This window comes from Coregonus clupeaformis, chromosome 40, assembly GCF_020615455.1.
Source record: "Coregonus clupeaformis isolate EN_2021a chromosome 40, ASM2061545v1, whole genome shotgun sequence".
In the NCBI taxonomy this organism is placed as follows: Eukaryota; Metazoa; Chordata; class Actinopteri; order Salmoniformes; family Salmonidae; genus Coregonus; species Coregonus clupeaformis.
The window spans coordinates 20,912,481-20,937,629 of NC_059231.1; the positions used below are offsets into that span (position 1 = coordinate 20,912,481).

At 41.2% G+C, this 25,149-nt stretch overlaps 2 protein-coding genes across 2 annotated transcripts in view; both read right to left on the minus strand.

The window, feature by feature from the left end:
- Positions 1-12,014, minus strand: part of cerkl (ceramide kinase-like) — a 69,356-nt gene extending 57,342 nt beyond the window's left edge. Inside the window, exons 1-2 of the mRNA XM_041868913.2 lie at positions 11,459-12,014; positions 801-1,034 (exon numbers count right to left, since the gene is read on the minus strand). Coding sequence (XP_041724847.1) covers positions 801-1,034; positions 11,459-11,801 — 577 coding nt within the window. The 5' untranslated portion in view covers positions 11,802-12,014. The remainder of the gene's footprint in view (positions 1-800; positions 1,035-11,458) is intronic.
- A 5,822-nt stretch (positions 12,015-17,836) lies between these two features.
- On the minus strand, positions 17,837-20,931 carry LOC121555064 (neurogenic differentiation factor 1-like). Its single transcript, XM_041868840.1, has 2 exons — positions 20,759-20,931; positions 17,837-20,107 (listed from the first exon to the last, which is right to left on the minus strand). The coding sequence occupies exon 2, from the start codon at positions 20,096-20,098 to the stop codon at positions 19,031-19,033; it is 1,068 nt and encodes a 355-aa protein (XP_041724774.1). The 5' UTR covers positions 20,099-20,107; positions 20,759-20,931; the 3' UTR covers positions 17,837-19,030.
- Positions 20,932-25,149: the final 4,218 nt, after the last annotated feature.

Sequence of the window (25,149 nt, forward strand, 5' to 3'; positions counted from 1 at the left end):
GGAGGAGATGAGGCGGTAGGAGGAGTAGTGGATGAGGAGGAGGAGGGTAGGAGAGAGGAGGAGGGAGGGTGGAATGAGGGATGAGGAGGTGTTGACCACAAGGGCCTGAAGAACAGGTTGATGGTGGCCACCCTGTAGTTAGTAATTATCTGTCGTTCTACAGAGCTGACGGGGGGAGACAGGGAGACAGGCTGTCAGGACCAGGGCAGCCCAGCATGGCCCTCAGAGACAGGTGTCCCCATCATGGGGGGTCTCTTCCTGGAGACACTCACAGAGCCAATAACCACATAGGGGTGGTGGTGGGGGTGCCAATCTAAGCCTTATATTTAACTAATATTCAGATATAATGCTCGTTCTGGTGCCACTGTAACTACTAACTGCTGTTGGAATGGTTCCATCCTTTTTAGAAGAAGTATCTCATAAATGACAAGAGGTTTCGTCAACAATATCTTAAGAACCCTTTCCAATCCTCTTGTTTGTTAGTATGATATAAAGTGAGCAATTGTTGGGAGGTGTTAACCTGAGCATGTAATCTCTATGCTGGGAACACATGGGAGCTTATCCCGTCTGGTAATATGTCACTACATTTTATGACATTATATTTTATGACATTATATTATGTTCTCTTTTCTTTCTTTTTTACTCAGTCATACCAAATACTGTAGGGCTTACCAGACCCAGATTAAGCCTTAGACTAAAAAGCAGAATCACCATTGAGTCTAGAACTAGGCTTAATCTTTGTCAGAGAAACCAGTCCTATGTGTTTAAAGTATTTTTTTGTGAAGGACACTGACACTTACCACTGAGTATCTCTTTAATTTTTTTGAACCAGATCTCACAGTGGTCCACGCTCATGTTGTTGAAGTGAATGGCATGGTCCTTCAGCTTGGGTCCCTTCTTCTTACACTGGAACAGAGTGATGCCCAGGAGAGTGCCCCCTGTCTCCTGGCCCGCAGAACGACGTCTCTTTACCTTCACCCCAAACACATCCTTCAGCTCCACATACTCTGTCCTCCTCAGAGTTTCCGACTGACCTGGAACACAGAGAGACAGATGATATTATACGCTACAGGCAGCGTATATAAAAGTTAAGGAACAAACATCCTTCAGCTCCATGTACTCTTTACGCCTCAGTCTCCGATTGAACTTTGCCTAGTTCTGAGAGATAATAGGTTTACATTTACATTTTAGCAGAAGCTCTTATCCAGAGGTTTAAAAGTTAAGTGTTTAAGTTCTTCTCCTAATATGTTGACAGAGAGCGTGACATCACAGGACTCTTTAGTGTCAAATTCTCTGTGGCGCTCCTGCTGAGGACAATCAGACACAACTGCAATTTAACAGCTCTGAGATCTTTGTCCAAGAAGGCTGACCTGTCCTGACTGATTCCCTCTCTTCTCTAAATGAGTCCGTCTCCCCTCATGTGAAACCCTTTCTTCATTAGGAAAATCCCTAGCCCTGGCCCTAGCCTGCTCCTCAGACAGTGTTTCAGAACATGAACTACCATCTATCCACTCACATTACTGAACAGAGCAGGGAAGAGCGGGACACCCCGGCAGCCACAATCTGTTCCTGGTGTTCAGGCTTCTTCCAGACTTGGGTTCGAATACTATTTGAAATCTTTCAAATACCATGACCATTTGCTCTAGCCTGCCTGAAGTGCCAGATGGGCAGGGTTTGCAGTTGTGGGACTATTCTATTGGCTCTATTACGCCAGGCAAGTTCAATGAAAGCACATACAATGTGTACAAAACATTAAGAACACCTGCTCTTTCCATGACATAGACTGACCAGGTGAAAGCTATGATCCCTTATTGATGTCACTTCTTAAATCCACTTCAATCAGTGTAGATGAAGGGGAGGAGACAGGTTAAAGAAGGATTTTTAAGCCTTGAGACAATTGAGACATAGATTGTGTATGTGTGCCATTCAGAGGGTAAATGGGCAAGACAAAATATTAAAGTGCCTTTGAACGGGGTATGGTTGTAGGTGCCAGGCGCACCGGTTTGTGTCAAGAACTGAACACTGCTGGGTTTTTCACGCTCAACAGCTTCCCGTGTGTATCAAGAATGGTCCACCACCCAAAGGACATCCAGCCAACTTGACACAACTGTGAGAAGCATTGGAGTCAACATGGGCTAGCATCGCTGTGGAAAACCTTTCGACACCTTGTAGAGTCCATGTCCCGACGAATTGAGGCTGTTCTGAGGGCAAAAGAGGGGGGTGCAACTCAATATTAGGAAGGTGTTTTTAATGTTTTGTACACTCAGTGTATAAAGTACTTGTTGAAATGATTTCATATGGTAGCCTATTTTAACCCAGGTCTGCTATGCTCAGGCTTCTTCTCCTCCTCTAACTCCTCAATATCATTCTGTTTATCTAACTTCTCCGTCTCGCTCTATTGTTGGCGGCTGCAGAAAGAACCAAGTCAATTTAATTAGAAGGAATAAAGATAATCTCCCCCGACTGACAGAGAGAGCTGGCTGTAGACAGGGACCAATGACAAACATGGCTGTGTTAACAACAGTGATATACTTACAGGGGAAAAAGACACTGAGAGAAGTGGGGTAGAGGGGTAGGTGAATAGTTTTGGGAAAGGGGGGAGCGGGAGGGTTAGGACTATGATTTCCCCCCCGGTCCCAAAACTACCCCCTCTCCCCTCCAACATTACAGTAAGCTGGTGCTGGCGCCCTGTCCTGTCTGAATCTGAAATCTGTGAAACTAATTAGGAAGAGTTAAGGGTGGATTTGGTTTGTATGGGACGCAAACATAGTCCTTAACTGATCATCCTTCATCAATTCAAAGTCATGGCATTAAATTACAATTCAATAATATGTCATGTACTGTTCTAGACTATAGAGGATGGGAATATTTTTAAATGCTTTTAAAAAATTCAGGTTTAATCTATTTTAAGTGATTGTGATAGAAGTAGCTGCATCACTACTGAAAATAAAAACAAAATCTCTCTCTCTCTAGAAACTAGATTTTGGGGCAGAAATTACAAAGGATTACTCACTACTATCAACAACTAGTCATTATGTTACAACCTGTGCTGTTCACTCAGTAACACCTGAGACATTGGTGTTAGGCAGGTGTGTGTGTGTAGAAATGCTTTGATTGATTTTTTTATATATATATATACATTGATGGACTGCATTTGCCAGAAAATACTATCCTGTAGTTTCATCAGCCGAGTCAACACTATATGTGTGATTGTTGGAAGAGTAAGTGACAGATTGAGAGGACTAATTTCTAGTCATATTTGCTCCACAATTTATGACAGTCGAAGTTAATTAGCTGAACGGTACAGTGAGTACAGTAACCACAGTGAGGGTTCAGAATGTGTGTGACCCCTCCATATTACAAGAGGGACAGATAGACAGTGGATGCATCCCAAACGGCACCCTATTCCCTATATAGTAAACTACTTTAGACCAGAGCCCAATGGGCTCTAAATAGTGCACTAAATAGGGAATAGGATGCCATTTGGGACTGACAGTGTCACAGTCTAATTGCACAAAGGGAACAAACAGACACTGTCGTCTGCTCTGTTTGCTTCCTGGGGGCTTCAAAACAGCAATATAAAAATGTAAATATTGGGTTTCACTGTGTATGTATGTGTGTGTGTGTGTGTGTGTGTGTGTATATATGTGTGTGTGTGTGTGTGTGTGTGTGTGTGTGTGTGTGTGTGTGTGTGTGTGTGTGTGGACGCGCAGGCAGGCCACTGAAGGCACAGGTGGAAAATATGATCCTAGGCGCCACACTGTGAACCACATGGCCCACACAACATGGGGGCAAAGAGGAGCGCTACACTGACCTGGCACAGACTGGCTATGCTTGGACACTTGTCAACACAACAACACAAAAACGTCAGACTCATCTGGGACTCAGAGCACTCTACTATACAAAACAACAACAGCTACATCTGAAACGAGACAGAGCAGTTTAATCGGAGGAGAATAACAACATGTTTTAGCGATAACTAAGACATCGTTATCTCTAAATGTTGTTATTCTCCTTAGATTAAACTGCTCTGTCTCGTTTCAGATGTAGCCGTTGTTGTTGATCACACATTAACACATTGAATGAAGAAGAACCCAACAGAGATTCCTATTTACACATCTACTGTAATGTACAGATTGATAAATAAAAGGCATATCTGAGAATATTCCCATCATCTTTGTAATATAGCCAAAACCGTTGAAAACCGAGTCATTTCTTGATATCAGATTAAATGCATGCTTGAAAATGGGTTTTGAATTGATGCGTTTTGTCCATACATTAACAATACATTATTTACAGTACATGATATACTTTGCCCCCTGTCTGCTGCAAGCAGGAGCAGTGCTGAGAGGAAGCTTGTCTCCATCTGGCAGCAATAAAGTTTTCAAGAGCTCCTCACTGTGCCCCAAATGAAGGGCTGTACCCGTCGTTTCAAATTAGAATCATGTTCGACAGAGAAAGACACAAGCCAGCCTGGAGAGAAGTGTTTAGAGATATAAGATATATCAGAACTGTTCTAATTCTACAGTATTTATATGGACCAGTGTGCCTGTCAATGTTTGATTGAGTTGATAAGATTCCTTTTGGGGAAAAACAAATATTAACATATATCAGGAACAAGTGAGGCCGTTGTATGGAGCCTTGCGGGCCCACATTAGGGCCCCGTGTAGCTCAGTTGGTAGAGCATGGTGCTTGCAACGCCAGGGTTGTGGGTTCGATTCCCACGGGGGCCAGTATGAAAATGTATGCACTCACTAACTGTAAGTCGCTCTGGATAAAAGCGTCTGCTAAATGACTAAAATGTTTGTTTTTTAAAATATTTTAGCCTCCGAAAGAATTCCATCAATGTCACATTATTATTTTTTATTGTATTTTTTGTTCAGATTTAAGGCATGATGACAGCCAACTTTTCATCACGATAATATGACTATACTGAATTATATCACAAATTGAATGGCTGCTATCAGCACTACCTGTTAAGGTTTGAGTATTCCCAAAATGTGCTCAGGATTAAAATGTAAATCCATTAGAGCAGTGAGAGACCCCACAGGTTTATCTATCTATCAGATAAGATCTCTGGAGACATAGTGGACATTTAATATATATATTGTCAGACACTAGAGAGGAGAGGCTCCATGTTATATGGCCCTGTCTGTCAACTACGTGTTGTATTGATCTGGCCCTTATACAGCCGTGACCCACAACGTATGGGCTGAATTTACGGATAGACATAGCCTCTGCTGTGTGGCTTGGAGCACATATACAGTGAGGGAAAAAAGTATTTGATCCCCTGCTGACTTTGTACGTTTGCCCACTGACAAAGAAATGATCAGTCTATAATTTTAATGGTAGGTTTATTTGAACAGTGCGAGACAGAATAACAACAAAGAAATCCAGAAAAACGCATGTCAAAAATGTTATCAATTGATTTGCATTTTAATGAGGGAAATAAGTATTTGACCCCTCTGCAAAACATGACTTAGTACTTGGTGACAAAACCCTTGTTGGCAATCACAGAGGTCAGACGTTTCTTGTAGTTGGCCACCAGGTTTGCACACATCTCAGGAGGGATTTTGTCCCACTCCTCTTTGCAGATCTTCTCCAAGTCATTAAGGTTTCGAGACTGATGTTTGGCAACTCGAACCTTCAGCTCCCTCCACAGATTTTCTATGGGATTAAGGTCTGGAGACTGGCTAGGCCACTCCAGGACCTTAATGTGCTTCTTCTTGAGCCACTCCTTTGTTGCCTTGGCCGTGTGTTTTGGGTCATTGTCATGCTGGAATACCCATCCACGACCCATTTTCAATGCCCTGGCTGAGGGAAGGAGGTTCTCACCCAAGATTTGACGGTACATGGCCCCGTCCATCATCCCTTTGATGCGGTGAAGTTGTCCTGTCCCCTTAGCAGAAAAACACCCCCAAAGCATAATGTTTCCACCTCCATGTTTGACGGTGGGGATGGTGTTCTTGGGGTCATAGGCAGCATTCCTCCTCCAAACACGGCGAGTTAAGTTGATGCCAAAGAGCTCCATTTTGGTCTCATCTGACCACAACACTTTCACCCAGTTCTCCTCTGAATCATACAGATGTTCATTGACAAACTTCAGACGGGCATGTATATGTGCTTTCTTAAGCAGGGGGACCTTGCGAGCGCTGCAGGATTTCAGTCCTTCATGGCGTAGTGTGTTACCAATTGTTTTCTTGGTGACTATGGTCCCAGCTGCCTTGAGATCATTGACAAGATCCTCCCGTGTAGTTCTGGGCTGATTCCTCACCATTCTCATGATCATTGCAACTCCACAAGGTGAGATCTTGCATGGAGCCCCAGGCCGAGGGAGATTGACAGTTATTTTGTGTTTCTTCCATTTGCGAATAATCGCACCAACTGTTGTCACCTTCTCACCAAGCTGCTTGGCGATGGTCTTGTAGCCCATTCCAGCCTTGTGTAGGTCTACAATCTTGTCCCTGACATCCTTGGAGAGCTCTTTGGTCTTGGCCATGGTGGAGAGTTTGGAATCTGATTGATTGATTGCTTCTGTGGACAGGTGTCTTTTATACAGGTAACAAGCTGAGATTAGGAGCACTCCCTTTAAGAGTGTGCTCCTAATCTCAGCTCGTTACCTGTATAAAAGACAACTGGGAGTCAGAAATCTTTCTGATTGAGAGGGGGTCTAATACTTATTTCCCTCATTAAAATGCAAATCAATTTATAACATTTTTGACATGCGTTTTTCTGGATTTTGTTGTTGTTATTCTGTCTCTCACTGTTCAAATAAACCTACCATTAAAATTATAGACTGATCATTTCTTTGTCAGTGGGCAAACGTACAAAATCTGCAGGGGATCAAATACTTTTTTCCCTCACTGTATGTCAGATCTACATCCCGAGTCAAAGACATTAGCAGACACAACTATAGGGCCTCAGCATGGGGTTGGGTTTCCCTGTCAATCCTAAACTAGAGATGAAAGACAAAGGCTTTTTGAAGATGTCCACAACTTTGGTCACAGAACATGTATGTAGTCTACACATGCTCATATTTCAACCTCCATGTAGCCTGCACATGGTCATGTTGCATAGTGTTATATTGGTGTTAAAAGAAGGGATTGGAGTTGTTTATTCAGGAAGTAAACTGAAATCCCAATTCTCCTCATTGTTTTTCAAGTTTAGAAATACTGCATAGATTCTAATCCATAATACATTTTCATCTTTCAAACAGGACTGTTCTAGAGACAAATGTGACTTTCTTTAGACAATACCAAATAGGACCAAAAACCTCTGTGGGGTAATTAAACTCAGACAACTGGGACTAGGCTGACCGGGCTGACCAGTAGTGGGGACTGAGGGTCTGATGAGCCGAGAACTGTCTCAGAGTTTTGGGGACGACAGGTTATTTATACATCTGACTACCCACAAGTGGACTGGCCAGAGAAATCATATCCCTCTCTTAGGAACTGATGCTGATCAAAAGTTATCTAGGCCAGAGTGAAATAAAAATTTATTACATCGTATAAAATAAAATTGCATTTAGAAATCAAATGCTATGTGTGTCAATCTAAATTGTGATTTTGTTTTTGAAATTGTGAGTCGATCTTGTTTCCTCAGGTGCCTATCATGTAATAAGAGGCATTTGAGAAATGAAGTGTCATCTTTTACATGCTATTTAGTCTCTGCTGTAACCAGGGCTTTGTAACATACAGCAGCCTAAACATAATACAACCTTTACTGTCCTCTTTGACTGTCCTGTACGCTGCTGCCACTGTCTATTATCTATCTTGTTGCCTTGTCACTTTACCCCTACCATTATGTACATAGCTACCTCAATTAACTCGTACCCCTGCACATCGACTCGGTGCTGGTACTATTAAAAAATAGGTTTTATTGTCACATACACCAGATAGGTGCAGTGAAAAGGGGGGTCTGCCATAGTAGTACGGCGCCCCTGGAGCAAATTAGGGTTAAGTACCTTGCTCAAGGGCCCATCAACAAATTATTCACCTTGTCAGCTCAGGTATTCCAACCAGCAACCTTTCAGTTACTGGCCCAACGCTCTAACCGTTAGGCTACATGCATATACATATAGCTATGTACACTAAGTGTACAAAACATTAGGAACACCTGCTCTTTCCATGACATAGACTGACCTGGTGAATACAGGTGAAAGCTATGATCCCTTATTGATGTCACTAGTTAAATCCACTTCAATCAGTGTAGATGAAGGGGAGGAGACAGGTTAAAGAAGGATTTTTTAAATATTAAGACAATTGGGACATGGATTGTGTATGTTTGCCATTCAGAGGGTGAAGGGGCAAGAATAAATATTTAAGTGCCTTTGAACGGGTATGGTAGTAGGTGCCAGGCGCACCGGTTTGTGTCAAGAACTGCAACGCTGCTGGGTTTTTCACGCTCAACAACTTCCCGTTTGTATCAAGAATGGTCCACCACCCAAAGGACATCCAGCCAACTTGACACAACTGTGGGAAGCATTGGAGTCAACATGGGCTAGCATCCCTGTGGAACGCTTTCGACACCTTGTAGAGTCCATGTCCCGACGAATTAAGGCTGTTCTGAGGGCAAAAGGGGGTGCAACTCAATATTAGGAAGGTAAGCCTAATGTTTAACCCTAACCCTAATATTTTGTACACTCAGTGTATATAGCCATGTTATTTTTACTCGTTATTGTTATTCACTGTGTATTTATTCATTGTGTCACTATTTCTATTTTTATTTTATCTTTAACTCTGCATTGTTGTTAGTCTACACATGTAGTTTACGAAGCATGTGACAAGTACAATTTGATTTGGAGGCGTGAACTCATACAGTACATCACACAGATAACATCAGTCAGTGCTTCTAAAGTTTATCATTTTCACCTTAAAATGTCAGACTTGATTTGCAATAACAAAAATATGTTCAACCCCTCCAAAAATGTCCATTAATTATAATCCACATAATAATTCACATTTCCTGTTGCTGCAGGATTATTTTGCTGCTGTAGCAAACTGGCTCAAATGAAGATCTACATCTGTAAGAGCCTCTGGGAAAACACAACACTTCAGTAGGTTTACATTGAATTAGAATTCACTGTGAATATTATCTGTCTGTGGTGAGTTGATGCATGCAGTATAAGAAATGGGGTGATACTTGTCTATTAAAGATGGTGAAACTGCCACGTCTATTTTGGATATTACAACAACAAAGAAGTTACTGCAAACATCGAAGGCAGTTTTTTTCTTCTCGGACGTCATTGCATGCGTGATAGAACAGCAGAATATTTACTGCTAAATGTTTTGCCACGCTATATAATATGTGCATTAATTCAGAACAGTATCTAATTCAATAGACAGTAGCCTACCTCATTATTACCTGTTATTACCTATTCATCAATAATAACATAACATTATTTTCTGTCAATCAAAAACTCCATAACATTGTATATCTTTGAACATTAGGGTAACTTCAGCATGTCAGATATTTGGCAACTGTAAGTCGTATTTCATGTGATGATTAAGACCACTGTTAGGATATGCTATCCCGGACAGAACCCGTCAAATCGAGAACTTCCAGAGAATCAGACGTGTGCCTGTGTTTTTCTGGCAATTTGGTAGCGACCATAGGGGGTTATTAGACTGATGCTTTCTGGGTAATGAGAGTGCTGCCTTAATAACATTAGCTTGGATCACGCATAACCAAAAAGTATTGCCTCTAAAGCTTAAGCTAAATTAAGCCTGCTCTCGCTTTCACTAGGCAATTGATTATTTGGGGCATGAGATCTACACTGTACAAAACAACATCAACAACAACATCAACATAAAGAGATGAATGTCTACTGCAAACTCTCTAATATGTTTCAGATGTTTGATGGACATTTTTCAACTCATGATCAACCATTCTGGATGCTTTTGATAAGTTTTATGAAGTCTGCCTGGACATGAGAAACAAATACAATTTTAATTGATTATCATGAAAAGTGAAGAAAAAAAAAGTGAAAATTAAAAGTATGAAAAGTAATCTTTGTATGAAGAGTGTTGAGGTAAATCTCCATATAATTCAACTTGGAGTAAAATTGTAAATCTTAAAAATAAAATAAAAGTGATGGAATAAAAGTGTTCATCTATATTTGTACATTAAAAAATAACAATACATTTAAATTTAGGATGTTAAAAATGTAGCCAAGTGGGGCCTCCTAAACCACCCCATGATGATCACGATGTCCCATGTATCCATCCTTCAATGTGGACATGCAGATGGCGATGTGCTAGTATCATTTACTTGGAAATGTTCTAACTGTGCATCCCAAATGGTACCCTATTCTCTACCCAGTACACTACTTTTGACAGAAGCCCTATGGGCCCTGGTCAAAAGTAGTGGACAATGTAGGGAAATGGGTGCCATTTGGGGGCAGGCTAACTGTCCACAGTAGCGCCAGATGCCATGCTTTAGGTGTTCAGAACGGTCGGCTGGCCGGCTGGTCGGAGACGGAGTCTATTACCAACACATCTGTTACACATGACTTTCTGGCAACAGGTACTTTCTCTCTTTTAGTCATTTATTTCAGTGTTTTTATCTCTTTTTATCTATGCAAACAGCTCAGAGAATTCAATATTGATGAAAACAATAAATGTATAATAAACTTTGTTATTAAACAAGGTATATTTCTGTAGGCCTACACATACAGTATTTGTTTACAACATTTCATGTAGGCCTAGGCCTATTAACTGTTGCTAATCTATTGTAGTCACTTAGCCTACCTATCAATATTCAAAACTTTATTGTTGAAAACTTCTGTTTCTTTAGTTGTCAAGCTATGTCAAAGAGCAGTCTAAATCTATTTCATCCCTCCTTGTCAACAGTGACATTAATGGAAGAGCACAGTCAATGGCCAGCCCCTGCTGTAGGATAATGAGGCTCTCTTAATGGTCTTCTACCTTGAAGTGAGAGTGATATCATGGGCGTTATAGGCAGGCATATTATGCTGGAAGAAACACTAGGCTACTTTGTGTTGTGGTATGTTGCTGTAGGCCTAAATACATAATTTTATATTATATTCTACCACTTGTAGAGCTGAGCCATCCAATAGCTTAATAAGCCTTCTTTAAACGTTATTGTTGACCCCTCAGCCAAGTAGGGTATGCACTACGTCATGACTTGCGCTTGATAGGCTGTCATTGATGTTGCTAATGTTCTCGGGTCAGCTACTGAATCAAGGGTTAATCTTGTAACTAACCTACAGCTACATGAAACACGTCCATCCAGTTTATTCTGACATTGTCACTTCATGAGAATTTCTCGAATGCATTAACATTCTGTTTCACTAAAGCTGTGAAAAATGAACACCTGTGTTTTCATGTTAAAATATTATGGTTTATGAAACAACTCCCCGCTGTATGCTAGTGCTACAGTCGGCTGCATCACTGGCAGAAGAAACCAACACTCCAGCAGTCTGGCACAGTGAGCTCACCTGTAGGGGTCTCTGGCTGAATAGGACTCCATGTAACCCTCATCGATGTCAGAAGGACGTCGTGACTCTTCTTCCCTATTTGAAATATCCCTCTCACTATCGGCTCGTCGTAATCGGTGTACCGTTTCTCTGACTGTTCATCCTCCCTATCAAACGAATCCTCCGCGCAAAACTGGGAAACTGAGACCGAGCGTTTCTCGGTTTGTTGTGGTTGGCTTCTCTTTTTCTTCTTCTTCCCACGGTTTCCTTTACTCACGGTCGACACCGGTTCCGCCTCGCTCAACTCCTCCTGGCTCTCTGACCAAGCGTTCCGTGCATTTGATTTTCGAGGGGATTCAAACATGATTTAAATACGATAACAGTAAAGTCAAATTTTCGGAATGGTGTCTTGTAGGCTATTTACTGGGTTGCTGCATGGGCGCGTGCCCGCGACGGTAAGGTTATTATGGCAGGTCCGCCTGTTGAAACGTCCCCCTCGGCCTCGCGCGCCCCGTGGAGTGGCGGTCCCTCCCGGTCATGCGCCTGCATGTACAGAGTTTATTTCTTAAAGTTGCTCACTTGCATGTTATGGATTATATCATATGAGACCAAGATTACTTTGCTACATTGACAAATAATAAATAATTACTACGTGTATTAAGGATAGAGCCTTACATCAGTATAAGAAGCTGTGAACCTATACAGTGAGGGAAAAAAGTATTTGATCCCCTGCTGATTTTGTACGTTTGCCCACTGACAAAGACATGCTCAGTCTATAATTTTAATTGTAGGTTTATTTGAACATTGAGAGACAGAATAACAAACAAAAAATCCAAAAAAACGCATGTCAAAAATGTTATCAATTGATTTGCATTTTAATGAGGGAAATAAGTATTTGACCCCTCTCAATCAGAAAGATTTCTGGCTCCCAGTTGTCTTTTATACAGGTAATAAATGTCATATGATTTTAAAGTAAAATAAAGTTTATAATCTTTGAATATCATGTGTTGCCAGTTTTTTTATGTGTGCCCCCCTGATTAAACACTGGCCCCTCCTTGGCCCCCCTAGTAAAATGTGTCTAGAACCGCCACTGCCCCTCTGCAAAACATGACTTAGTACTTGGTGGCAAAACCCTTGTTGGCAATCACAGAGGTCAGACGTTTCTTGTAGTTGGCCACCAGGTTTGCACACATCTCAGGAGGGATTTTGTTCCACTCCTCTTTGCAGATCTTCTCCAAGTCATTAAGGTTTCGAGACTGACGTTTGGCAACTCGAACCTTCAGCTCTCTCCACAGATTTTCTATGGAATTAAGGTCTGGAGACTGGCTAGGCCACTCCAGGACCTTAATGTGCTGCTTCTTGAGCGACTTCTTTGTTGCCTTGGCCGTGTGTTTTGGGTCATTGTCATGCTGGAATACCCATCCACAACCCATTTTCAATGCCCTGGCTGAGGGAAGGAGGTTCTCACCCAAGATTTGACGGTACATGGCCCCGTCCATCGTCCCTTTGATGCGGTGAAGTTGTCCTGTCCCCTTAGCAGAAAAACACCCCCAAAGCATAATGAGTTGATGCCAAAGAGCTCGATTTTGGTCTCATCTGACCACAACACTTTCACCCAGTTCTCCTCTGAATCATTCAGATGTTCATTGGCAAACTTCAGACGGCCCTGTATATGTGCTTTCTTGAGCAGGGGGACCTTGCGGGCGCTGCAGGATTTCAGTCCTTCACGGCGTAGTATGTTACCAATTGTTTTCTTGGTGACTATGATCCCAGCTGCCTTGAGATCATTGACAAGATCCTCCCGTGTAGTTCTGGGCTGATTCCTCACCATTCTCATGATCATTGCAACTCCACGAGGTGAGATCTTGCATGGAGCCCCAGGCCGAGGGAAACTGACAGTCTTTTGTGTTTCTTCTATTTGCGAATAATCGCACCAACTGTTGTCACCTTCTCACCAAGCTGCTTGGCGATGGTCTTGTAGCCCATTCCAGCCTTGTGTAGGTCTACAATCTTGTCCCTGAGATCCTTGGAGAACTCTTTGGTCTTGGCCATGGTGGAGAGTTTGGAATCTGATTGATTGATTGCTTCTGTGGACAGGTGTCTTTTATACAGGTAACAAGCTGAGATTAGGAGCACTCCCTTTAAGAGTGCGCTCCTAATCTCAGCTCATTACCTGTATAAATGACACCTGGGAGCCAGAAATCTTTCTGATTGAGAGGGGGTCAAATACTTATTTCCCTCATTAAAATGCAAATCAATTTATAACATTTTTGACATGCGTTTTTCTGGATTTTTTTGTTGTTATTCTGTCTCTCACTGTTCAAATAAACCTACCATTAAAATTATAGACTGACCATTTCTTTGTCAGTGGGCAAACGTACAAAATCAGCAGGGGATCAAATACTTTTTTCCCTCACTGTAGGTACTGAACAAAAATATAAACGCAACATGTAAAGTGTTGGTCCCATGTTTCATGAGCTGAAATAAAATATCCCAGAAATGTTCATATGCACAAAAATATTATTTATCTAATGTTGTGCACAAATGTGTTTACATCCCTGTTAGTGAGCATTTCTCCTTTGCCAAGAAAGTCCATCCACCTGACAGGTGTGGCATATCAAGAAGCTGATTAAACAGCATGATCATTACACAGGTGCACCTTGTGCTAGGGGCAATAAAAGGCCACTCTAAAATGAGCAGCTTTGTCCCACAACACAATGCCACAGATGTCTCAAGTTTTGAGGGATTGGCATGCTGACTGCAGGAATGTCCACCAGAGCTGTTGCCAGATAATTAAATGTTCATTTCTCTACCATAAGCCGCCTCCAACGTCGTTTTAGAGAATTTTTAGGGCCTTCCTCTGACACCGCCTGGTATAGAGGTCCTTGATGGCAGGAAGCTTGGCCCCAGTGATGTACTGGGCCGTACCCACTACCCTCTATAGTGCCTTGCGGTCGGAGGCCGAGCAGTTGCCATACCAGGGGGTGATGCAACCAGTCAGGATGCTCTCGATGGTGCAGCTGTATAACTTTTTGAGGATCTGAGGACCCATGCCAAATATTTTCAGTCTCCTGAGGGGGAATAGGCTTTGTCGTGCCCTCTTCACGACTGTCTTGGTGTGTTTGGACCATGATAGTTTGTTGGTGATGTGGACACCAAGGAACTTGAAGCTCTCAACCTGTTCCACTACAGCCCCATCGATGAGAATGGGGCTGTATTCCCAGTCATGTAAAATCCATAGATTAAGGCCTAATGTATTTATTTAAATTGACTGATTTCCTTATAAGAACTGTAATTCAGTAAAATCTTAGAAATTGCTGCATGTTGCGTTTATATTTTTGTTGTGTAGTTTTGTTTGACACAAGGTTGACTGTTGTAGCCTTTATTAAAATGTTAAGCAAAAATGTATTATCATGGAGTCTATTAGGGATAGTTCACTGTAAAACATTAAACTGAACATAATAAAAGTTCAAAATAAAAATACTTTTATTTTTCTATATTGAAGTATGTTACACTCTTAAAAATGCTGGATTAAAAACAACCCAGTTTGGGTTTTTTGGTAACCCAGTGCTGGGTAAATATTGGACAGAACACACACTGGATTATTTTGACCCAGCCAGTTGGGTTGCGTGAATAACCCAACATGTTGGGTTGTTGGGATTACCCAAACATGGGTTAATTTAACCATTAGTTGGATATTTTTTACTCTCATGCTGGGTTGACCTAGCAGCTGGGACTTTTTTAAATGTAATCCTTAGGTTATTTTCAGGAGGCGTGTCTTATTAGGGGCGTGGCATTCAGATAGCTCTTATTGGTTACCTGCCAGAGTAAATGCCATTCCTGTTCATCATGTTAAGTTAACCTTAATTGTTTTTGCATTTTACACATTCTTCTAGAATATTAAGATTATTTATTACATATTATAATAAAGTGGTGTCTATCCCAACAATGGGATTTGCAGGCTTTAGGGAACTCATACACTTCTGTAAGCCTCATTGAAGCTACAAAAATTTAAAATGTTCAACCTTAACATATGATAACTATACAACAGAACAGATGAACATGGACGGCTAAAATGAACTATCTGAAAGCCATGCCCCTACTTAACTATGCCTCCAGTCTTCTGATCTGATCAGCTGGGTCATATTTCAATAACCCAGCACCAAATAACCCAGCATTAACAATCCAACTTTGCTCTTTTAAAAGAAAACAACCCAACTAAGTGATCCAACGCCTGCAACCCAGCAGTTGGGTCAACCAAACAACACAACATCTTTCAGAGTGTAGTATAATGATTATGCATGGTGTAACCTACAGTTATTAGTGACCATGACTTTCTATCAACTATATTATATGGTTAAAGTGTAAATGTAATTATAAACCTGGTCTTTCAATAGGCTATATCCGTATCCAAATTGTGTATGCGTAAAGTTTAAGTTATGCACAGCTAGGCTATGGTTTATATTTTTGAGCCTATCCTGAGGTCTATTATGACATTGCGTTTACCTCTATTTTATTATCAGGGTTTATGACTTAATATAGAACCGTGGCCTTTATATAGTTCTTACATTCAATGGAATATGCTGTTATATACTGAGCAATAAAGGTATAGGCCTAGACAGGGCAGCTGAGGCAACAATATCCTTCCCAGCACCATGGACAGTTCCTGATTTAACACAGGAACCCTGCACATCCATTTATAACGTTTCAGATGACACTGAGGGATGCAAGTTCCCTGTGATTTGATTGGGCCAGGGTAAAGCTCTCAAAATAACAAAACTGTGTGCATGTATGAAATTATAAATAAGTATTTTGGAGACCCGTTGAAAGAGGATATGGGATACGGATTTCAGGATTGCATATTTCGGTAATTTGTTGGGCATGCAGTGAGGGTTTACTTTCATCTAAGATTTAGTCATTAAATTAGTCCACTGGTTTACCCATGCCAATTGAACGGTGGTGCTGGTATAGTATTGAGGAAGGACAGATACAATAGATCACTAATTGGTATTCATTCAACTTCAACAGGGAATATATAGCACCATGCAGAATATGCCTACCATATTGATGTTGGCTGACTAGCTCGCTGGCTGGGGTTTTCCCTTATGATAGAAGTGTTGGGTTATATATGCAGCCAGTAAGTGTTTATGCATGGACAAGATCATTTTCATAAATTAAAAACCTCCCCTGCAGAAGTAACATCTGTGCCTCGCTCGGTTTGCATACAAGATGATGTGAGTCCCAAATGGTACTTATATCGTGTACTACTTTTGACCAGGACTCATGGTGCTCTAGTCCAAAGTAGTAGGGTGCCATTTGGGACTTAGCCATGGTGGCATTTGGGACTTAGCCATGGTGGCATGTAAATTCCCCTTGACTGACTGCAGCTACCCGTGGCATGGCAGGAAAAACGCTCATTTTGTCCTTCAGCCTTTAGGCCTGCCTACATTTTATAGAGGGGAGTGCACGCTCATTTTGTCCTTCAGCCTTTAGGCCTGCCTACATTTTATAGAGGGGAGTGCACGCTCATTTTGTCCTTCAGCCTTTAGGCCTGCCTACATTTTATAGAGGGGAGTGCACGCTCATTTTGTCCTTCAGCCTTTAGGGCCTGCCTACATTTTATAGAGGGGAGTGCACGCTCATTTTGTCCTTCAGCCTTTAGGCCTGCCTACATTTTATAGAGGGGAGTGCACGCTCATTTTGTCCTTCAGCCTTTAGGCCTGCCTACATTTTATAGAGGGGAGTGCACGCTCATTTTGTCCTTCAGCCTTTAGGCCTGCCTACATTTTATAGAGGGGAGTGCACGCTCATTTTGTCCTTCAGCCTTTAGGCCTGCCTACATTTTATAGAGGGGAGTGCACGCTCATTTTGTCCTTCAGCCTTTAGGCCTGCCTACATTTTATAGAGGGGAGTGCACGCTCATTTTGTCCTTCAGCCTTTAGGCCTGCCTACATTTTATAGAGGGGAGTGCACGCTCATTTTCACTCATATTAAGCTGCTTTGTAATTTTACTAATCTATTAAGATTTTAAGCAAACAATCTTAAAGGACAATATTGTAGAAGATAATAATATAGTTTCCACATGGGCAAATAAATGTTCACTATCCATTGTGCTTAATAGTGATGCATGAAAAACAATAATCGAGATTGTCTCGGATGATTTGCCACACCAAAAGGACTATCCCAATAGAAGTCAAGGTTATTTTGCAACCATGCAGGCTGAGGGACTTTAAACCATTGCAAAATCTTACTTAGTTTTGCCTTAAAAACATGTGGTTTGACAGTTCAAGTTGTACATTTACTTTAGATGTTATTTTTTTCTCGTTTTATACTTGTTACAATTGGATTATTAACCTATAATAGAGATGTTGGTAGGTTAACAGACAATAATGATAGAAATTGTAGGCTACTCATTCACTTTATTATATAAATAATTGAGTGCTCCTCATGAGATATACATTATACATTTATCACAAAGCAATTATGTACACTTGAATCACAATGGGAGAGAGTTAAACCTTTAAACTTTAAAATAAATGATATGCTAAATAACGAATATATAATGAGTAATTAAATGGCACCCAGTCCTCTAATGGGCCCTAACACCATCCTACATTGTAAAATGTTTACAAACAATATACAGCACGCATTGAATTTGAGCATCAAATGCTGCAAATGGCTCTTCTTCTCTGATTTGCACATGCATGCAATGGCACAATGAGATGGTGCCTGGTTTGTTCCAAAATGCGCTGCAGATGATTTCGCATGGAGTATGGCGCACGGTCAATGTACATTTTTTATATGAAATAATAAGTACTTCGTTTTATAAAAGGAGTATTTCCAGGTGATAGTTAAGCGTTTCATACACAATCAAAGTATTTAGGCTACTTTGCAAGTAAGTAGCCCCTATGTATTGTCCACCTATTCAGCGATATAGCATTCCTGATTTTTAAGTAGCCTAGATAGGCTATGTTTTTCGGGAAAATAAATGTTCAACATTGTGCAATGTTGCATGAATTGCAGTATATAATCGCTAAGGCAACAGAGTATAAGCACTTGCCTCTGTATAGATAACGATCTTTCATAAAACGGTTGTATCATATAAACATGACATAACTATTTTATAGAACATAACACGGAGTTACGTGAAATGAAATAGGACATAGACTTTATAAAAAATAAAAATTTGCAGAATCACAACAAAATAATTCAGGATAGGATAGATAGATCAGTTGTAAAATGCAGGTTGAAAAATATAGAAATATGTATTATTATGTTTTTTATTGGCCCAAGTATTCGTTTATAAATTGCATAGTTTTCCAAATTATTGCTTGTGATTTTGTAACATGGATAATCAACACGTTCTCAGTATGGTCACCACTATTTCCACAGTGTGAGCTGTACCATAATGTAGAAGCGATATAGAATACAATACATAAGGTGAAAAAGAATATGCATATGCATCCACACTTCTAAATGCTGTAACAACAATAAATACATACAAGCGGATTATAATTGCTCTTTTGCATCAGTGGCCAGAGGATACCATATCATGACGCACGCTTATCAGTCTTTGATGCACGTTCAATGTATTCACGATTCATGAAATATAGCGTTAAGCTGAGCATTCATGACTCTCTCGTGATGAGTGTGTCCTTCGTACGACATAATGTTTTCCATCGGTATCTCACACCGCTGCGTAGAGCTCGCGTAAAGGGGCGCGTGTCCCTGTGGACCTGTCAGTCCTGCAGCAGCCTGGTAGTGCATGGTAAAGGCGTAGTTCTTTTCGAACTCTGACGAAGGCTCGTGTTTGAAGGAAAAGTTCCCGTTGACACTCAGTGGTGGGCTTAAGGGTCCGTCGAATGATGGACTAGCGCAGTCTGTAAGCGGCAGCGCGGTCTCAAAGAATGGCTCCAGCGCGCTTCCGTATGAATGGGGCTTGACGTGGAATACGTGGGAGCTGTCCATTGTACCATATGGAGGGCTTGGCAGACCCGGGGTCTGGTAGGAGTAGGGATGCGCGGCGAAGGAAGCACTTGCTGGTTGCATATGAGATGGTATCTCCTGTGTCTGCTCCGGGAGGAAAGTTCTGGGGTTGAGCTGGAGACAGCCTGCCACTAGGTTAGTAGTGGGCTGAGACAAGCCCTTACACAAGGCCTGGACAAATGACATGATGTCTGGGCTCTTCCCTGACCGCAGGATCTCTGACAGGGCCCAGATGTAGTTTTTAGCCAGTCGCAGAGTCTCGATTTTTGAGAGCTTTTGGGTTTTGGAGTAACATGGCACAACTTTACGCAAACTCTCGAGCGCGTCGTTGAGTCCGTGCATACGATTCCTTTCGCGCGCGTTCGCCTTGTGGCGCCTCATCTTAAATCTCTGCATCCTGGCTTTTGTCATTTTCTTCTTTTTTGGTCCACGACGTTTAGGCTTTTGATCGTCGCCTTCCTCTTCCTCATCTTCCTCCTCCTCATCATCATCCTCATCCAGTCTGTTTAACCCATCTTCGTCGTCATCATTGAGGCCCTCGTGCATGGATTCAAGCGCGCCGTTTTTCTTCTCCATATCCTGTTCGTCCTGGGAGCGCTGACACTCGTCAGTCCAGGTCGCAGAATCCTGGGGGTCTGATGACATCATGGTCTGTTCCGTGTAGGACTTAGTCATATTGGAAATCTGTCAATAAAAAAGACAACCGTGAGCAGACCCACTTAGGACATAATTTGGTACTTGACTAATAGCCTATTCAGCAAGAGTTCGTTTTGGAACAGGTGCATTAGGCTACTCATTTAGGCTACTAATCTAAGTCAAACCAAAACATTTTTTGGTATCAGAACCAATATTACTTTTGCAATACCGATGATTATATATCATAAATATCATAAGAATTTGAGAACAAAATGTAGAACATTCATTTGTGGTCAGGATAAACCAAAAACATAGAAGCATAATACATCAATTATTCAATTATCACCTAATAGCTTGACATAACAAGTCAATTTGATCAAAATTATTGTCAATTACTTATTTTTAAATCTCCAGTACGTTGAAACATCTGAAATGTCATTGCTGAGTTCAATCAGAATATCTGAATCCCTGTTTCCTTTTTGTAACAGGTGACAAATGGTCACACCACCTATCATCTGAGCAGGTTTGTATCAATTAATCATTCAAGCTTGTTCAGAAAACCTTTAACTGCTGAATAACTGTAGCCTGCTTTATGGCAATGTAACAGACAAATCACAGCATACACTCTCCGTGCAATTCCTTTCACCCAAAACATTTGCAAAAATAAGTTATTTCATTATAAGATTGATAAATACATGCCTATGTTTTGCAGAATGATCTTGTTATGACTCTGGCATGCCCCTCCTGAAGTGTGAGGTCCGGTGAATGGACTGTAATGTGGCTGCGCCGACGGATGCTCGTGTTATAAAGTGCTGCTGCTGATGCTGCGAGGGACTGGGAGAGAGAGAGATGAACCTATAAGTCGCTATGGCTGTATCCCTAAACCATTACCATCGCTTCACCCAATGACTGGCAGGAACAGGCTCCACCCACCCATGGCCTTACTCTCGGCACGCGCCATATGGTCCATCTACGTCAAGCAAAAACGGCCCCAAGCATCACGTGACATGGTCCCATTTGTATTCGCCAGCGGTCTGTATTCCACTCCTTTGTGGCCAAAAGAAAGTGGCCATCTGTCGCCAGTTAGGGACTCCGTGGATCTGTGTGGACCCGCAGGATGGATTAACCCTTTCGAGCATAGGACATATTCAATCACTACTAATACTCAATCCCAACCCATTCCCCACGTGTGTCCTCTTTCAAATGTTTTGATTATGATGTTATTAATCATAAATCTCATGATAGAATACTGTAGCTTTGCACATTAGAATACTTTGGGGATATTGAACACACCTTACATTGCCCAATAAACACGCCAAGACACCAAGGCAAAAATAAGGCCCTTGCTGGCCGTAAAGGCCCCATACTGGCCCTTCATATATTTTTCAGCAAATGATAATGCTGTGAGACATTTTTTCTAATAAAAGTAGGCTATCCATGGAGAAGACCTAATAAAATTATATGCTATGCAACATTGTAATTACAACTGCATTACTTTTTTTTTTTTTGCTCAGTGCTGCCTGCATCAGTGTTTATCTGCAATAGTTGAAGTGTTATTGTCCCCCATCTCTAGCAGTGCGTGATGTTGATTGGCAACAGTGGTTGTAATGTCTGGACTGAGCTGCTGAAGTAATGAGCCTGGAGTCTCCCCCTCTTTTCAATCTGCTGGTCGGCACGCGAGTCGCACGCGCACTAACAAAAGTCTGTTTCACAGCTCACTACCCTGATCCAACGTCCAAAATCTGCTGTCTTCTGTTCAATATAATGCCACAAAAAATCGACGTGTTGGCCGTTGGACAGAAAGACAGCGTAACAAGTGGGAGTAACAACAGACAATCAAGACAGAACTGAAGCACGAGACAAATCATGAATATTTAAGCAGGATAGTTATAGAGCGGGACTATAAAATGTGTCCATATAATGAAAATGACATAATCTGCTACCCAAACTAAAACCATATGGACTGTCTGGTCATTCACAAAATGAGTAACTTTATAGTCTAAAAACGACCATATCTTGAGAATAGAATGATTGGTTACTTGCATTTGGTCACATGGAAATGCAACCATAAGCACATTGTTAGGGATGAATTATCAATATCTTTAAAGCAGCAATCAGCAGCAGAAACAATAACAAAGCTTCTACCTACCCTTGTTTCGGTAAAAAGCTGAGGGATGGGGCTGCAGAAATGTACCACTCTCAAATTCATAGACAGAACTATGGATGAAGGGACTGACCATCCATGGTATCAAAATTAAAGTTTTAACCATGTTTTTAGGCTGTACAGTATTTGTTTACATTTACTTTGTTTACAAACATTGGAGCAAAACAAGCTTATATTTTGGGTTCTGATGCTGTAGGACAGTTTAACTAAGCTTATGAAGCATTTATAAGTTATATTCTTCAAGAATCAATGGGTACATATCATTCATTTATAAGTCCCTTTAAAGAAACCTATTTATACTGAACAAAAATATAAACACAATATGTAAAGTGTTGGTCCCATGTTTCATGAGCTGAAATAAAAGATACCAGAAATGTTCCATACGCACAAAAAGCTTATTTCTCTCCAATTTTGCGAACAAATTTGTTTACAACCCTATTAGTGAGCATTTCACCTTTGCCAAGATAAACCATCCACCTGACAGGTGTGGCTTATCAAAAAGCTGATTAAACAGAATGATCATTACACAGGTGCACCTTGTGCTGGAGACAATAAAAGGCCACTCTAAAATGTGCAGTTTTGTCACACAATACAATGCCACAGATGTCTCAAGATTTGAGGGAGTGTGCAATTGGCATGCTAACTGCAGGAATGTCCACCAGAGCTGTTGCCAGAGAATTGGATGTTCATTTCTCTACCATAAGCCACCTTCGACCTCATTTTAGAAAATTTGGCAGTACGTCTCTTCCGGCCTCACAACTACAGACCACGTGTAACCACGTGTAACCACGCCAGCCCAGGATCCTATTATTATTATTATTATTATTATTATTATTATTATTATTATTATTATTATTATGATTATTATTATTATCTCCACATTCGCCTTCTTCACCTGCTGGATCATCTGAGACCAGCCACCAGACAGCTGATGAAACTGACGAGTACTTATGTCTGTAATAAAGCCCTTTTGTGGGGAAAAACGTATTCTGAATGGCTGGGCCTGGCACCCCAGTGGGTGGGCCTATGCCCTCCCAGGCCCACCCATTTCTGCGCCCCTGCCCAGTCTTGTAAAATCCATAGATTAGGGCCTAATTTATTTATTTCAATTGACTGATTTCCTTATATGAACTGTTACTTAGTAAAATTGTTGAAATTGTTGCATGTTGCGTTTATATTTTTGTTCAGTATATATATATAGCCTACAGTAGCCAAGGCATGCTTATTGATAATTGCTAAAATAAGTCCCTTCTTTATGCCAAACAAAAGGCCTAAAGTAAAACCATTTTGCCTAAATGATGAACCATCACAAAAATTTTAACTTGCAAATGAAAAATATGCTAATAGCGTGTATTCATGGTTGCCAAGGGAAGCCAGGCTTCCCCAAAAAATTTACCAAGAAAAAAAGAAAAAACATCAAATAATAGGTATTTCGTCTCTCTGTGTTCATAATTTTCCTTCAATTCACAAGAGGCTGAATGTACTGTATCGCACCGGGAAAGCATCAGAGCGAGCGAAACAACGCCCCTCTGTCTCTGTATGCGTAGGCCATCTTTCTGATGCTGTCTGGTTCAAAAGAGTATGACATTGTTGCAGTAACGGTGCGTGGGTAAAATCACTGGGGAAGCCAGACATAAAAGCCATTTTATAACATATGTGTTGTGATAATTGAGTTGTTTGCTCTATGACCTGTTAGTTCATATGCCTTGCGACTGTGATATAGGCCTAAAGGCCGAGACAATAAGAAGACACAGTGGCAGAATAAATTCAACCACACCTTTGTTTCATCACAAAACCAGAGAGCAACCTCTGTCCAGTGAAATCATTGTCCAGTACAGAGAATTAAGTCCAAATCCCTATTTCCATCCATGGCGAATTTAGGAAAGGGACAATTTTAGCTAGCCAGCTAGACTTGGAGGACAACAAGATGCAACAATTCAAGTGTTTTCTGTCAATGACATATGCTCTCAATGCGATTTGATAGGAGTGAGGCCAAATCCAAACTGGTACACCAGGACCATTCACAGTTGAGCTCACTCACTTTAGGTCAATGCTGATTGGCTATTATGTTATTTAAAAAATATATATCAAGGGAGGCCAAATGCTCTGGCTTCCCTTGCGTTCAATGCTATGGGTGGCAACAATATCCATCAAAATGCCTAAAGTTATTTTTCTACATTTCAATTATATAGTGTCTGACACCCCAAGAAAAACACCCCAAGTTCACACTTTGCTCTGCTCTGAATCATCCGCGTGGGTCTATATTTAACAGCGTCTGTTAAAATGGCCCAGCTGAGCAGCAGCGCAGAGCACGGGCCCGCTTGGTGATAGCTAGGTAACATTGAAGTGGCCACAGAACCTGGTCGCCTCGAAGTACTGCCTGAGAGAGAAGCAGGGAACACCTTATCTTGATCCTTTCATAAAACCAGGTCAAGTTGTGTTGGTCGAAAGTACCCTGCTAGAACAAGGTCCATTCTACAGTTTCCCAGACTAAATATTTATGTTACCATGTAAACTGTGGTAGCAGACGGTTGAGATTTTCAACACCGCCCACAGCACTCAAAGCAGGGTTTCCCAAACTCGGTCCTGTCCCCCTGTTGGTTATTTGAATCCGCTAAAAATGCGGTCAACTGAATGCGCAGCTTAAGCTGTGGTTAGAGCTGAAACTCACGAAGTCACCCAACGATTATAATCAGGGGTGCAGTGCCACTTCCACGCTCCGCCATTTCTCAGAATGGTGCTATGTCTTGCAAGATCACTTAATGATTAATTAGTATTCTACATAACAAACCGAATATAATAGCATAGATAATGTTAGGCTACTCTTATACCAAAAACACCAGGTAATTTCTTATGACAATTTAGGATGATTGTGCTGAAATGTTGCATTTTTTTCTCATGTGGACAGAACTCAACAGCAGGTGCC

What these genes read in the sequence shown, in the direction of transcription:
- LOC121555064 (XM_041868840.1), bottom strand. Translation starts at nt 20,098, where the DNA reads ATGACTAAGTCCTACACGGAACAGACCATGATGTCATCAGACCCCCAG.